This window comes from Metopolophium dirhodum, chromosome 5, assembly GCF_019925205.1.
Source record: "Metopolophium dirhodum isolate CAU chromosome 5, ASM1992520v1, whole genome shotgun sequence".
Taxonomy (NCBI): domain Eukaryota; kingdom Metazoa; phylum Arthropoda; class Insecta; order Hemiptera; family Aphididae; genus Metopolophium; species Metopolophium dirhodum.
Genome location: NC_083564.1, coordinates 27,857,668 through 27,870,682, shown reverse-complemented (window position 1 = coordinate 27,870,682; position 13,015 = coordinate 27,857,668). Strand labels below are relative to the sequence as shown.

General features: G+C 29.2%; 1 protein-coding gene across 3 annotated transcripts in view; it reads left to right on the top strand.

Annotated features, from left to right (window-relative positions):
- LOC132944280 (synaptotagmin 1-like) overlaps positions 1 to 11,884 on the top strand; it is a 41,213-nt gene extending 29,329 nt beyond the window's left edge. For 2 of the 3 annotated variants that reach the window (XM_061013540.1, XM_061013541.1), the window contains exons 3-10: positions 8 to 133; positions 239 to 381; positions 1,090 to 1,191; positions 1,280 to 1,474; positions 2,030 to 2,206; positions 6,019 to 6,136; positions 6,278 to 6,411; positions 9,467 to 11,884. In XM_061013540.1, coding sequence (XP_060869523.1) covers positions 8 to 133; positions 239 to 381; positions 1,090 to 1,191; positions 1,280 to 1,474; positions 2,030 to 2,206; positions 6,019 to 6,136; positions 6,278 to 6,411; positions 9,467 to 9,658 — 1,187 coding nt within the window. In that variant the 3' untranslated portion in view covers positions 9,659 to 11,884. The remainder of the gene's footprint in view (positions 1 to 7; positions 134 to 238; positions 382 to 1,089; positions 1,192 to 1,279; positions 1,475 to 2,029; positions 2,207 to 6,018; positions 6,137 to 6,277; positions 6,412 to 9,466) is intronic. The other variant, XM_061013542.1, reaches the window with a different exon arrangement.
- Positions 11,885 to 13,015: the final 1,131 nt, after the last annotated feature.

The window sequence follows — 13,015 nt, the reverse complement described above, 5'->3', positions numbered from 1 at the left end:
TGTACAGAAACTAAACTCTCAGACAAAGATTTGAGGACGCCGAGCATACCGTTCATCACGTCCACGCCAAACACCTTGACTCCGACGGATAGTTCGGAAATGCCACCATGGGCGTCTTGGTCTATAATAATAGGTCAGCAACAGTTTTCTGTAAATTAATGCAAACAAATTTACATATTTCGTACAATAACTTCGTTAATTTAATTATTTGTACTTATATAATATAATGTGTATATAGCGGTAGTATTACTAGCTGTCGGATTCGTGGGCTTTTGCATACACAGATTCTTCAGGAAGCGAAGAACAAAAGATGGCAAAAAAGGAAAAGGCGTCGTGGATCTAAAGGCTGTCCAACTATTGGGTTCGGCCTACAAGGAAAAAGTAAGGATTTATAAAAAAAAATAGACAACATAATCTAGTGACGGTTTAAAGGGGGTGGGGGAGGGGGGCGGGGGGCATGAGGCCATGTTGGTTATATTATATGGTACTGATTTTGAAGCATTTGAATATATTTCGATATTTCAGGTACTTTTCATCAAATATCAAAAAATGTATTGTGTGGTTTATGCCCTGTAAAAAATCAAACCCTAAAGCCACCACTGGCTTAACCACAATGATCTGTTTTTAGTTTAATCATCCCGTTTTCGACACTATTGTTCAGAATAACCACATAAAATAAATTATAGTCTTATACGTTTAATTAATTTTAAAAAGAACGTGATTATAATGTATTATTCATGAAGACTAGAATATTCTAGTCTTCGTGATATTTTTATGATAATTTATGAGGGTTTTATGATCTGATACCAGTATAAACTATAAATCATTATAATCCACAAGAAGTAATTAAAAAAAATATACATGTATCGATCTTTAACGCTGTAGCTCCATTCGATTATATATTTAAAATTAAACTCGTTAAACATATTAAATTATTTATAGAATTCTATAATAAAAGACGGATCATATTATACAAATGTATATAAATTCTACTTTGAAGCACTATAATATAACAAGAACATTTTTAGCTGATTGAGAAAAAAATCATTTTATATCACCCGAAGTATAATTTTGGTAATAATTTTTCAGATACAACCAGACATGGAAGAATTGGCTGACAATGCGGAGGAAATCGCGGAAGAAGGGGACAGTACGAAGGACGAGAAAAAGTTAGGAAGGTTACAGTTCAAGGTATAACTGCACAGTAATAATATGTCTATACGTCCGACTTTTTTTCTAATCGGGAGGCATGGGGCAAAAAACGATCCACATGTTACAGATGGAATACGATTTCCAAGGCAACACTCTCTCCGTGACCGTGATCCAAGCGGAAGACCTGCCGGCCCTGGACATGGGAGGTACTTCGGACCCGTACGTCAAGGTCTACTTATTACCCGACAAAAAGAAAAAATTCGAAACAAAAGTGCACAGAAAAACGCTGAATCCTGTCTTTAACGAAACATTCCAGTTCAAGGTACGTAGGTATTTTTATTCATTATTATCATCTTCCAGCGTTATCACGAATGAACTTACCCAAAATCAAATATTAATCACCTAAACATAGGCGTAATCTGTTGTGATCAAAGAGTGAAGGGGGCAGGTGCTCTCTATAGTTTTATATAGTGGCTGCAAAGATAAGGTTTTGCCCCCTTGCTTTAAACTCTAATTCATAGAATATTGCAACACTTTTTATAAAGCATTCAATAGCAGTTCAATATTATTTTTCAATGTTTATATAGTAACTAATAATTTATCATTATAAAATTTATATTATTGATAAATTATTTGAGGGGTAAAAGGATTTCACTCCCCCCTCCCCCCACTATATTTTTAACCACAAATAGATAAAAAAATTTATTTTATTTTGCCCTTCCCCCGAAAAAAAATACTTCCAGTTACGTCATTGCCTACCTATAGTATAAGCGTGCACAGTATTAAGTATCTGAATTTCAGTATATGCGTTTATATAAATGTGTTGTAACTTATAAGTATACATTATTTTATCTGTATTCCTTCCGCTGTCCCTCAGGGGATACCTTATGCAGATGCGATGAACAAGACTTTGGTATTTGCCATTTTCGATTTCGACCGGTTCTCCAAGCACGATCAGATAGGAGAAGTAAAAGTGCCCTTGTGTCAGATCGATTTGGCCCAGACGATCGAAGAATGGAGAGAACTGCAGTCGGTCGAAGGAGAAGGAGGACAGGTCAGTAATAAAAAGCGATCGTGGCGATTTTTTTATAAGAGTCTATATTATATTTTAATAATAAGCTTTTCTTATATTATTATATTGTTCTTGTCCATAAGTAACATAATATTATTATTGTTATTGTTATTATTATTTTGTCGTACTAACTATGTACACGCAAAAGTAACTTATGATTTTTTCATAATGAGAAAACTTCATCAAAATCTATTGAAGTATTCCTCCATTTGTGAGCGTTTCAGAATAAAATACTAATTTCTAACCACAACATTTTAAAAGACAAATTATTATATTGTTATGATAATATTTTATTCCACTGTCAATCGGATGATGATATCCAATTAGTACAACTCTTTATCAGTATTAATACCATGTGCAATTTTCCATACCTACCTATCTACAGCGGACAGGAAAAATACACTATTTCATGGTTATTTTCATATAGGTAGATAATATTAGTTTTATTCTCTAATTCATATTTATTTTATATTTAACTATTATTTGAATTTAATCCTTATTTTTATCTACTTAATTAATTCATTGGTTAATTTTGGGATCAGTGATTTTCGTATAAAACGAGCATGCAATACTTTTCTATTCTATATATTATTATATTATTACACACACACATATATATATGATATTATGTACAAATATACCTATATTTACTAGATATGTTATAATAAATGTGTGTGTGTGTGTGATGTGCAGTATATGTATGTACGGGGTTTTTTTTAACGTAATGTTTCAAAGAATATCTGTAATTTTTGTTTTTTTATACTTTACACTATTCTAATTTATTCAGAGTACCTACCTACTAAATCTAGAATAGTTTATGATTAAAAGCTTCCAGAAAAATAAAACAAAATTACAAATATTTCACAAGCTATATTTTATAATATTCTGATGTTTGGATTAAAAAAAACACCCTGTATATATTTATACTTACATTTATATTATATACCTATATATTGTTGCAATATTTTATTTCTTCTTTACATCTACATTTTTTTCATATTATTATCTATTGTTGTTCGCAAGCATTGTATTTTGTTATTTTTTTCTGTTTGTATTGTTTTGGTTTGAATACAAAAAATCGACCCGATTTTTTTGGAACACGGTGCACCACGAAAACCAACAATGTAAAAAATATATACTCACGTAAGTACGACGGCCTCCTCAGCCGAAATATAGCCCTGTGTCATACCAAAATGTGTGCTGTGTCTCGTGTTTTTGTGGTGTTCTGCTAATATTATGATTTTTATTTATTATTATTATTATTTTATATATATATATATATATATATATAAATATATTATATATACATCAGTTTTATATTTAAATCCTTTGTTTTCGATGTTCTAGGAATATTTTTTTAGATATTCATGCGTTTGACAGTTTTTCTCGTTGAAAGAAAATGGACGTGACTTTTTCACGGGTTTTCCCTCGTCGACGACTAGCGTTGACGTTATATTTAATATTATTGTTGTTGTGATCGAGTGTCGCGGACGCAGAGTTGGTATCAATGGTCTAAAGCTAAACGACCCCCACCCCCCACCACTGCGAATGAACTTAATAAAAACGGTACCAACTATACTCACTGCAGTTTACCATATCCATAACCGTATTAACTGTTCCTGTTCCACCGTTTACCGCGCATTTTGAATTACGGTGTCTACTCTGATAATTGTAAATCATTTTTGCCACAGATTAAAATATACTACAAACAGCCGTCTTCCTGTTATCAGTAATACATAATTCCATATGCAAAGAGGATAACATGGTAGTCAAACGCTATATATTAAACAAGTATAATTATTGTTTATAATTATACCTACTGATAGTCTTTTACTCGTACATTATTTTGTACTTATACATTTTTCGCAATTTTTAGTTATTGTAATGTACCAGAACTGATAAAGTACTGATGAACTACTATATAGCAACAAATAGTACAATTATTATACGCATTTATAATTTATATCAAAGTAGATAATATATATTCGATAAAATATGTGTTCTTCGTATGTCCTTGTATTTACACAAAAATTGTATGGCGTACTAAATATTTAATTTTAGGCATCGCTATATACCTATACTATTTGACATTTGTCAACATATTTCAATGAAAACCCAAAATATAGAGTGACCTCAAGTACATATTTTAAAAACATAGTTTATTACTTGGTGTTTCATGAACTTAAATAACCATAGTATAAAAGTATAAAACATTACTAAAATTATTAATATAATACATACAAAATATACAATCGGTACATTGATAATTTTCGTTTACCGACACACATGGCATAACGTTCAACCATTTTGCAATATTTAATGACGAGACAGCTATTAACTTATAGTATTATAGTTTTCATTACCTAACTGTGTTTCTAAAAATTTATTTTTATTGTTTAATACCGTTTTATAATTAGACAGTGACATTCCGTCCGAACGCAATGCGATATAAACTATTTCCATTTCAGCTGTTACTATTCAAAACGAATATGGGTCATGCGTGCATAAAAATCATTGAAGTATTTCATTAATTACTCATTGGCAGAGATGAAAATAGTATATAATATACAATAATTCGATATTAGCTGGTACGTTTCCGCCGAAAACCAACAAATATATTATGTTAAAACCAATAATTCAAACTGTACAACGTGTTAGTGTACCTATTATCCATAATACTATTTATGACAAATGTACATCCATCGACACCGTTCGACCTTTGATACCAATGTCAAGTGTGAGCGAAACTATTTCATACAGTAGTTCTCTGGAAACATGCAAATTTTCACGTATATATTGTTATGATCTAAAGGTTATGTTTTTGTACATAGACATTGAGTAACATTTACGTACAAAAACAACGGTATGATATTATTTTAGATTTAATTAGGATCAGAGTATTAAATAATATTATTAGAATATATATTATATAGTATGTATAATTGTGTTGTAGGTATTTAATGGCGCTGAATATAATAATAATAACTATATTACGCTAATTTTGTATAAATACGATGTGTTCATTAAGAATAAAATATTACTAAAACCGTATAGAGAATCGAAAGTTAAACCTAGGTGTTTTAGTTTTTCATTAATTAATATTTCGATAGTTCTATCAAATGCAAATTTCTTGTGCGACTAATAATTTTAAAAAGTAAAAAAAAATGTATACTATATTTTTTTTACTTTCAATTTACGAATATTGTATTATGTTATATATGCTTAAATATCATTAATCAGAATTGAAAAAAAATTCTTAATATTTTATTATGAAACACGATATCGTATTGACAAAACCTGGACGCAAAACACCCAGGCACAATATAGTGTGGATAGCATTATAAACGGAATATTAAGTTCTATAACGAATAGCCTATAATACATATTATATTATATAATATATTGACCTATAGTAAATATTATATTAATTAATTGTTGTTATACTAATATTACTGTTTTATTATTATATTATATAGAGCAGTGGGTGCTAGACCTTATATATAGCGTAGAATGTCAAAACACTTAGGTATAGTGGATTCTTAGAATTTGAATATTCCAAAGCGTTTAAGACCTACAATAATAATAATAATATAACATCATTAGATTCAAAATTCACATCTAGTGGCACAAATCATTTGGAACATGCTGTATTACCTAGTACAAGTTCCCGTGTAAAAAATCAATTTGTTTTTTTTTTAGAAAATTGGATTGTTTTTTTTTTTTTGTACCGATTCGAACGATTATACCTACAAACACGCCTTGACGTTAAAACTATCTGTTTTGCCCTTTTTCAGGACAACAAGCTGGGAGACATTTGCTTCTCGTTGCGTTACGTGCCTACTGCCGGAAAACTTACAGTAGTAATATTGGAAGCTAAAAACTTAAAGAAAATGGACGTTGGTGGACTCTCAGGTAAAATCCATACGACAAAAACCATCGTTTGCATTCGTACAATAATTGTTCTATACTCGCGTCATCTTAGTTTTCTATAATAATTCACATGGACATGGTATAATATATTAATATTTTATATATAATATCGTTTTTATGTAGATCCGTACGTGAAGATCGCTTTGATGCAAAATGGGAAAAGGTTAAAGAAAAAGAAAACGAGTATAAAAAAGTGTACCCTCAATCCATATTACAACGAGTCGTTCACATTCGAAGTTCCATTCGAACAGATACAAGTAAATACAGTTTATGTTTACAACAGTTATATTAAGATGGTTAATATAGTTAAAATATAGAATATAGATGTATACTTATATAGTTAATACCTAACTCTATAATATAATGTAAGATTATATGAAAAAAATTAAACGTGATCCATAAATTACGTATTAATATTTTTGTATAGACAATACACGATAAATTGTAATCTCGTTGATAATTAGTCTAGATCTCTATAACGTAATTTAATATTAAATAATTTAAAAAACCAAGTCACCGAAATACCACAGAAAATTATAATTTCTTAACCGTCCCCTGATTTAAAATGTCAACATTTCGCTTGTATACCTAATCGATTTATGATAATACGTGTAAACTGTAAACCCATTTTCTTCTATTTATAACACGCCGGTTCAGGAAATTATTTTATGATAGAAAAATTTTATATTTCAAACTCCGCAAAAAAAAATTATGGTATTTAAAAAACATATTATATATAACCTGCAACCCAAATCCAGGAAGTGTGACTGTCGACTGAGTTTTTAGTTACCATCGTAATTTTAGTTACACAAGCCTACATTTTATTTTTTCCTGCTTCACTTTTAAAGTTCAAGGTGACGCTGCCCAAGCAATTCATGAATATTGTTTGTGTACTTACCTAGTAATTTATATGAAAAAGTTCACCTATATTTAATTTAAAATATAGAACTAAAATCGATATTTTTTTATTACTTATACTATTTTGTGGTTATTTCTTAAATTATGGAAAGATACTTTTTTTGTGGATACCTATAAGTTTCATGCATAGTAATACGTCAACTTCTCTTTATTAACGGTAACCACCTATTTTAACCATAATTTATTTTACATAATATAATCACGAATTTTAGTGATCAAACCAAATTTGAAATTTCTAAGCCCAACAATGACTGTGTAATTGTATTTTGGTTGTTAAATATATCTTTATATGGATGCGTAACGTGTACAATTGTTTTTATAAATAGGTCATTTTTACTTTTTTGAGGGATATATTTTTTATTTTATATTCTTAAGCGGAATATTTTCCTGAGAGTTTCAATATATAAAAATCGAAATTTAAACGAGCAGATAATTAATTATAAACTTTTAGATTTCGAGTATTTAAATTTTAAAGCTTAGTTGAGTGGTGGACCAACATTTTGTGTAAACTTTTTAATTTAAGTTAATCACAAAAGAATATCCATTCTAGCAACTCACTTACACTAATCTTATATTCAAATACTTATAAGTAGTTGTATTTAATTCATTACTAGTTCAAAATTAGATTTTTATGTATTTAAATTTAAAAAAAAATTCCTGAATATGAAATTAAATATTTATGTTGTCTATTAAAAAAAGTGAAAATTAACAAAAATTATAATGATAAAAAATGGTTATCATTTTAACAGCAAAATATTTATCCAAAAAATATATATCCAAAAACGTTAAACTTTTCGAGAAAATTAGTGTTTACATTTAAAACAATCACCTTGTAGGTATACATTTTAAATTTATAATATATGCAACGAACTTATTTCATTATTCCTGTCACGGACACAATACTTTAATGTATTTTGTACTATTTTGTAATCCAACTTTTATGATTTTAATTAAATTTAGTAAAGTAGTATGATAAAAATGTTCGTTATACACTTATACATCTTTAGAAGTTTTCTCGTTACTCTTCAACGTGGCTATACGATATTCCACTTTATATGTGTGCCATAGACCATAGTACACTAGTAGGTAGGTACACGAATTTTATATACAACGCATGCAATAACTATCCTATACATTTTAACTCTCATGATTTGAAGTAAAAATGATTGTTCCCATCATACCGATCGATTATCCAACCGCCACGTTCGTGTTCTTCTCGACCATCGATAGATAGTATTTTATATACACTTTAGATAATAACCAGTAATAATATCAACTGTTATATTGTTTTGAGAATATTATTCTCAAGACTAATAAACCGGATAATGGACATTTTTTTAAACCATGCTTACCTAACGTCTGGCATCCCATCTCATTTTCAGGGTTCTGTAAGGTAAAACGGAACCCTATTACTAAGGCTCCACTGTCCGTCCGTCCGTCCGTCTGTCACCAGGCTGTATTTCATGAACCATGAAAGTTAGAAACTTGAAATTTTCACAGATTATGTATTTCTGTTGCTGCTATAACAACAAATACTAAAAATCCTAGAATATATAATATAAGCAGTGTTGCCAACATATTTATAGATGGTACGGAACCCTTCGTGCGCGAGTCCGACTAGCACTTGGCCGGTTTTATAATAAATCAGAACTAAATAAACACCTTTGCTAATTTTATATAGATATACACGATTATTTTACTAAACTATATGACAACCACTCTGTAGACGAAGACACTAAAATTGTGAAGTATTTGGCCGTAATACAACTAGGTAACCAATAAACTCAATAAAATCTGTGGTTTTTGTCTGTCAACCGTCTCTTGGAATCGGAATTAAAAGTGTGCAGTTTTTGTATGCAACTGATAACTATAACATATGCTTGCTAAATAATATTAAAAATCTACTATTAATCACCTACTTATTCAATAATTATAACATATAGAAAAACCGCCACTGCAAGCATTTTATAATTTAAAAATAGATTAAATAACGTTACTCATTATGTAAGTTAACTCATTTTTATTAGTCTTACTTCTATATAAATCCATAACAATTGTAATTTCTTTTTTTTCGTCAAACACAACAAAAACACCGATTTTATGAAATCACAATGATGACGCTTCTAGCCTTTTACACTATATTTTCGTTCAAACATACATATAACATGTATTTTTCGTGTTAATAGTCAAAATATGTAAAATAAAAAATAGATCATTGATATAAAATATATGCAAATGAGGCTATTCGTGGTCATGAGGTACTAATCAAATGACGTGTAAAAATAACACTACAAAATAAACATATTCATCATGCACAACATAAATTCTAGCGCTGATTATAATATAATCATAAAACAAAATATATATTATAATGTTGTTCAAATCGTTTTACAGAAAGTCAACCTGGTAGTGACAGTGGTCGACTACGATCGCATCGGTACGTCCGAGCCCATCGGCAAAGTGGTGTTGGGCTACAATGCCACCGGCACCGAACTGCGGCACTGGTCCGACATGTTGGCGTCGCCAAGGCGTCCGATCGCGCAATGGCACACGCTGAAGGATCCGGACGACGACGCCAAAAACTAGAAAAAGTCATACGAGAACCGACCGGACGACAGAACACCGCCGCCGGCAAAGTCATCGTTAACCACAGGCGTCCCAATTGGATATAATAATACTATGCAGAAATAATTCTTAAACGACACACAAATCGGAATCTGAAATACAAACAGACACCTATACCTAATATGGGTACACTATAAAATAATATCGAAATAGATGATATTATCGTCTAAGCGAGAAAACGCGCAATTCTGTGTAGTATTATCTCATAGTAGACAATATTACAATATAATTATCCAGAGTATTACAATATTATTATTTGAACTCTTTCTTAAAAAAAAAAACATTATATGATAATAATTATTGTATACCACATTAATATTATATTATGACATCATCCGTGCCCATGGTGTGTACATAACTACGATATTATCGTTGCGTGTTTTCACATAAACTACGGCGATTATAATTATACAATGTAATAACTACCGTTGTCGTCAATCCGTAATATTCACCGTTCAACTTCTCCCCCGTCAGCCCCACAAAACAAAAAATATCCGTTCATAATTCGTATTAAAATGATCACCAGTCACCATAGACATAATATATATTTTCCCTATAAACATAGAAAATATTTATACATCCATGCTACCTGATACACTTAATTATCGTCGTCTATCGTTCAGGATGCCACCTAGAGTTATTGTAAAAAAAACCTCATCTTATTATGGTGCGTATTATTAAAACATAATTCAGTGGCATAGCCAAGTGGGCTGAAACCATCCCGAAATTTCCTGAAAATTTAAAAACGCTAATCCAAAAATAATGTGTAAACGTTTATTAAAATTTTAATTTTTATGCGAAGGTTACTGCGAAAGTCTAAAATCTACCCCCGGCATCAGCATACCAAATTTATGAAGGATCCCAGTTAAGCCTCCCCTAAACAAATTATCAGCCCCACCCTCAAAGTAAAATCTTGGCAGATCCTTCATATAATAATATATTGTACTTAAGAGCAAGACAAAATTATTGTCGATACCGAACAAAAACAAAAAAAATAACGACATAACTGTAATTATTACAAAACGTCTAATAATAATATACACCGATGTCTTCTCCGCGTTATTATTATATTGGTAGAATATTGCAGGTAATAATATTATTATATAATATGTTGCCTATATATCATCACCCTATCGGGTAATATATTATACATAGGTAGGTACTCTCATCTTTTTATCGTTTTATTTTTTTCTTCTTTCCTTCTCTTGACGGAAATTATATACCAACTTATAATAAAAATTAAAAATAATAATATTAAATTAATACATACATTATATATTATATATAAATTATAATATTATCTTCGTTAACCCTCCCGCGGGTGTTGTTCTATACTAAGCCACTGTTATTCGCTTCATGTAAACATTATTTAGTTTTAATACACCTACCTACCCTATACCTAGTTCAGAAAATAATACCATCGTATATTATTATCATTATTATTATTATTAATAAATATATATTAAATTATATTAAGTTCTCTGTGTAAATACTATTTTACCACCATTATTATTATTATTATCATTATTATTATTATTATCATCATTACGTTTTGTTTGATCGGATAGATTTAACACGTTATTATAAATTAGTCTTCGTTATTTAATTGTAATAATATTGTTATCCTCGGAAAGACCAGAGAGGTGCGTTTATTAATGAATCATTGGAACAAAAATTATATTATCTTTATAAAAAAAAAAAATACCTCATCATACCTCATTCCTAGTCAATCGTAATAACAGATAACGATAATAATATTATATTATATCTTAGAAAAAAACGTTATGTCGACTTTTTTAATAGACGCATGTTTCTTGTCAATCTCGTTTATACTTATTCTCTAAATTATAATTTACCATTTTTTCGAATAATAAAAAAAATGAAAACAATAATAACAATAACACAACATATTTTAGTCAAACAAAATATACCTACCTATATTATATTCGTAAAGAAATGTACTGTTTATCTTGTTATTGTTACTTATTTATGTAAAATATTGTATTATATTCGAATAATATTATTAGGTACTTAATTAATATTATATATTAAAAACGAAATAAATGCGTAAGTCTATATTATATAAAAGAATAAAAGCGTAGATCGGGAATAAGATACGTTTGGGTCAAGGCCCGAGTTTTTGTCTGTCATTAAAATATTATTATACTGTGCTCGCATTTCCTCTTATTTTCATATTGGTAGAGAATAATATTATATTTTAGAGGGATAGGTATACTATACAACAATAATAATAATATTATCGGTGCCTGCCTATTTTAAAAAGATACCTAACGTGTTATAACTTTCTTTATGATTTTTTTTTCTCTAAAAACGTGGAATATTATTATATTATAATAATGCCCACGACGATCAGTTTATATAGGTGTTTGCCAAACGGGTCGGTAAAACTTTGGCCAGCCAAAAATACGTTTTCATCGCTTTAAACGTGTTGCCATTATAATATACTTTATATACCATAATATATATTATTATGCATAAATACCCTCATATATATATTATATAAATCGAAAAAAGCCTATCGTTCGAGCGCGAACTTAATATTAAAACCAATGTTACGTTTTTACATTACCTACTTTTGTTGGTGAAAACGAAAGTCGTTCGTGTCATTTTTTAACGATACCTATATAATATATATTATTATTATGAAAAGCGATGTAATTTTGTGGGAACGATATATAAGGCATAAGTCATAACGAACAGAAATACAAAAAAATAATAATTATATTATGTTGCGTAAAATGCATTAGGTACATAAAATATAAGAAACGTACTAACGAATAATAATAATAATAATAATTGTGTTCCTGCGGTTATGCCGAAACGTCTGTATTGATAATGCAATATTGGTTAAAAATATTGTTCGTTATTTTATAACAATTGATTATAATTTTTTTTTCATAAGCTATCCCAAAGTCATGTTGTATTTTTTGGTTTAAAAATTTAAAAAATCATAAAAAAATGTATAATATATTAATATACTATACTGTAATGTTGGATAAATATTATATATGTTAAATAGCGCATTAGAACTACACTAATAAATATAAATAAATACCTACATAATAAACATGTAAATCATAAACCTATATAGTATGTATAGTTACATATTTTTTTATCCTTATATTACTCATCGATTTACATGCCGTAAATACTACAATGAAGTATACACAAGGGATGGTCTGTTTAAAATTAAACACCCCCTCCACCACCATATTGACTTGATCCGATTAGAAAATTGTGTTTTATGAACATAATGTGTTTGTTTTTATATATGTTTATAAAGTCTTGTGATTTAAA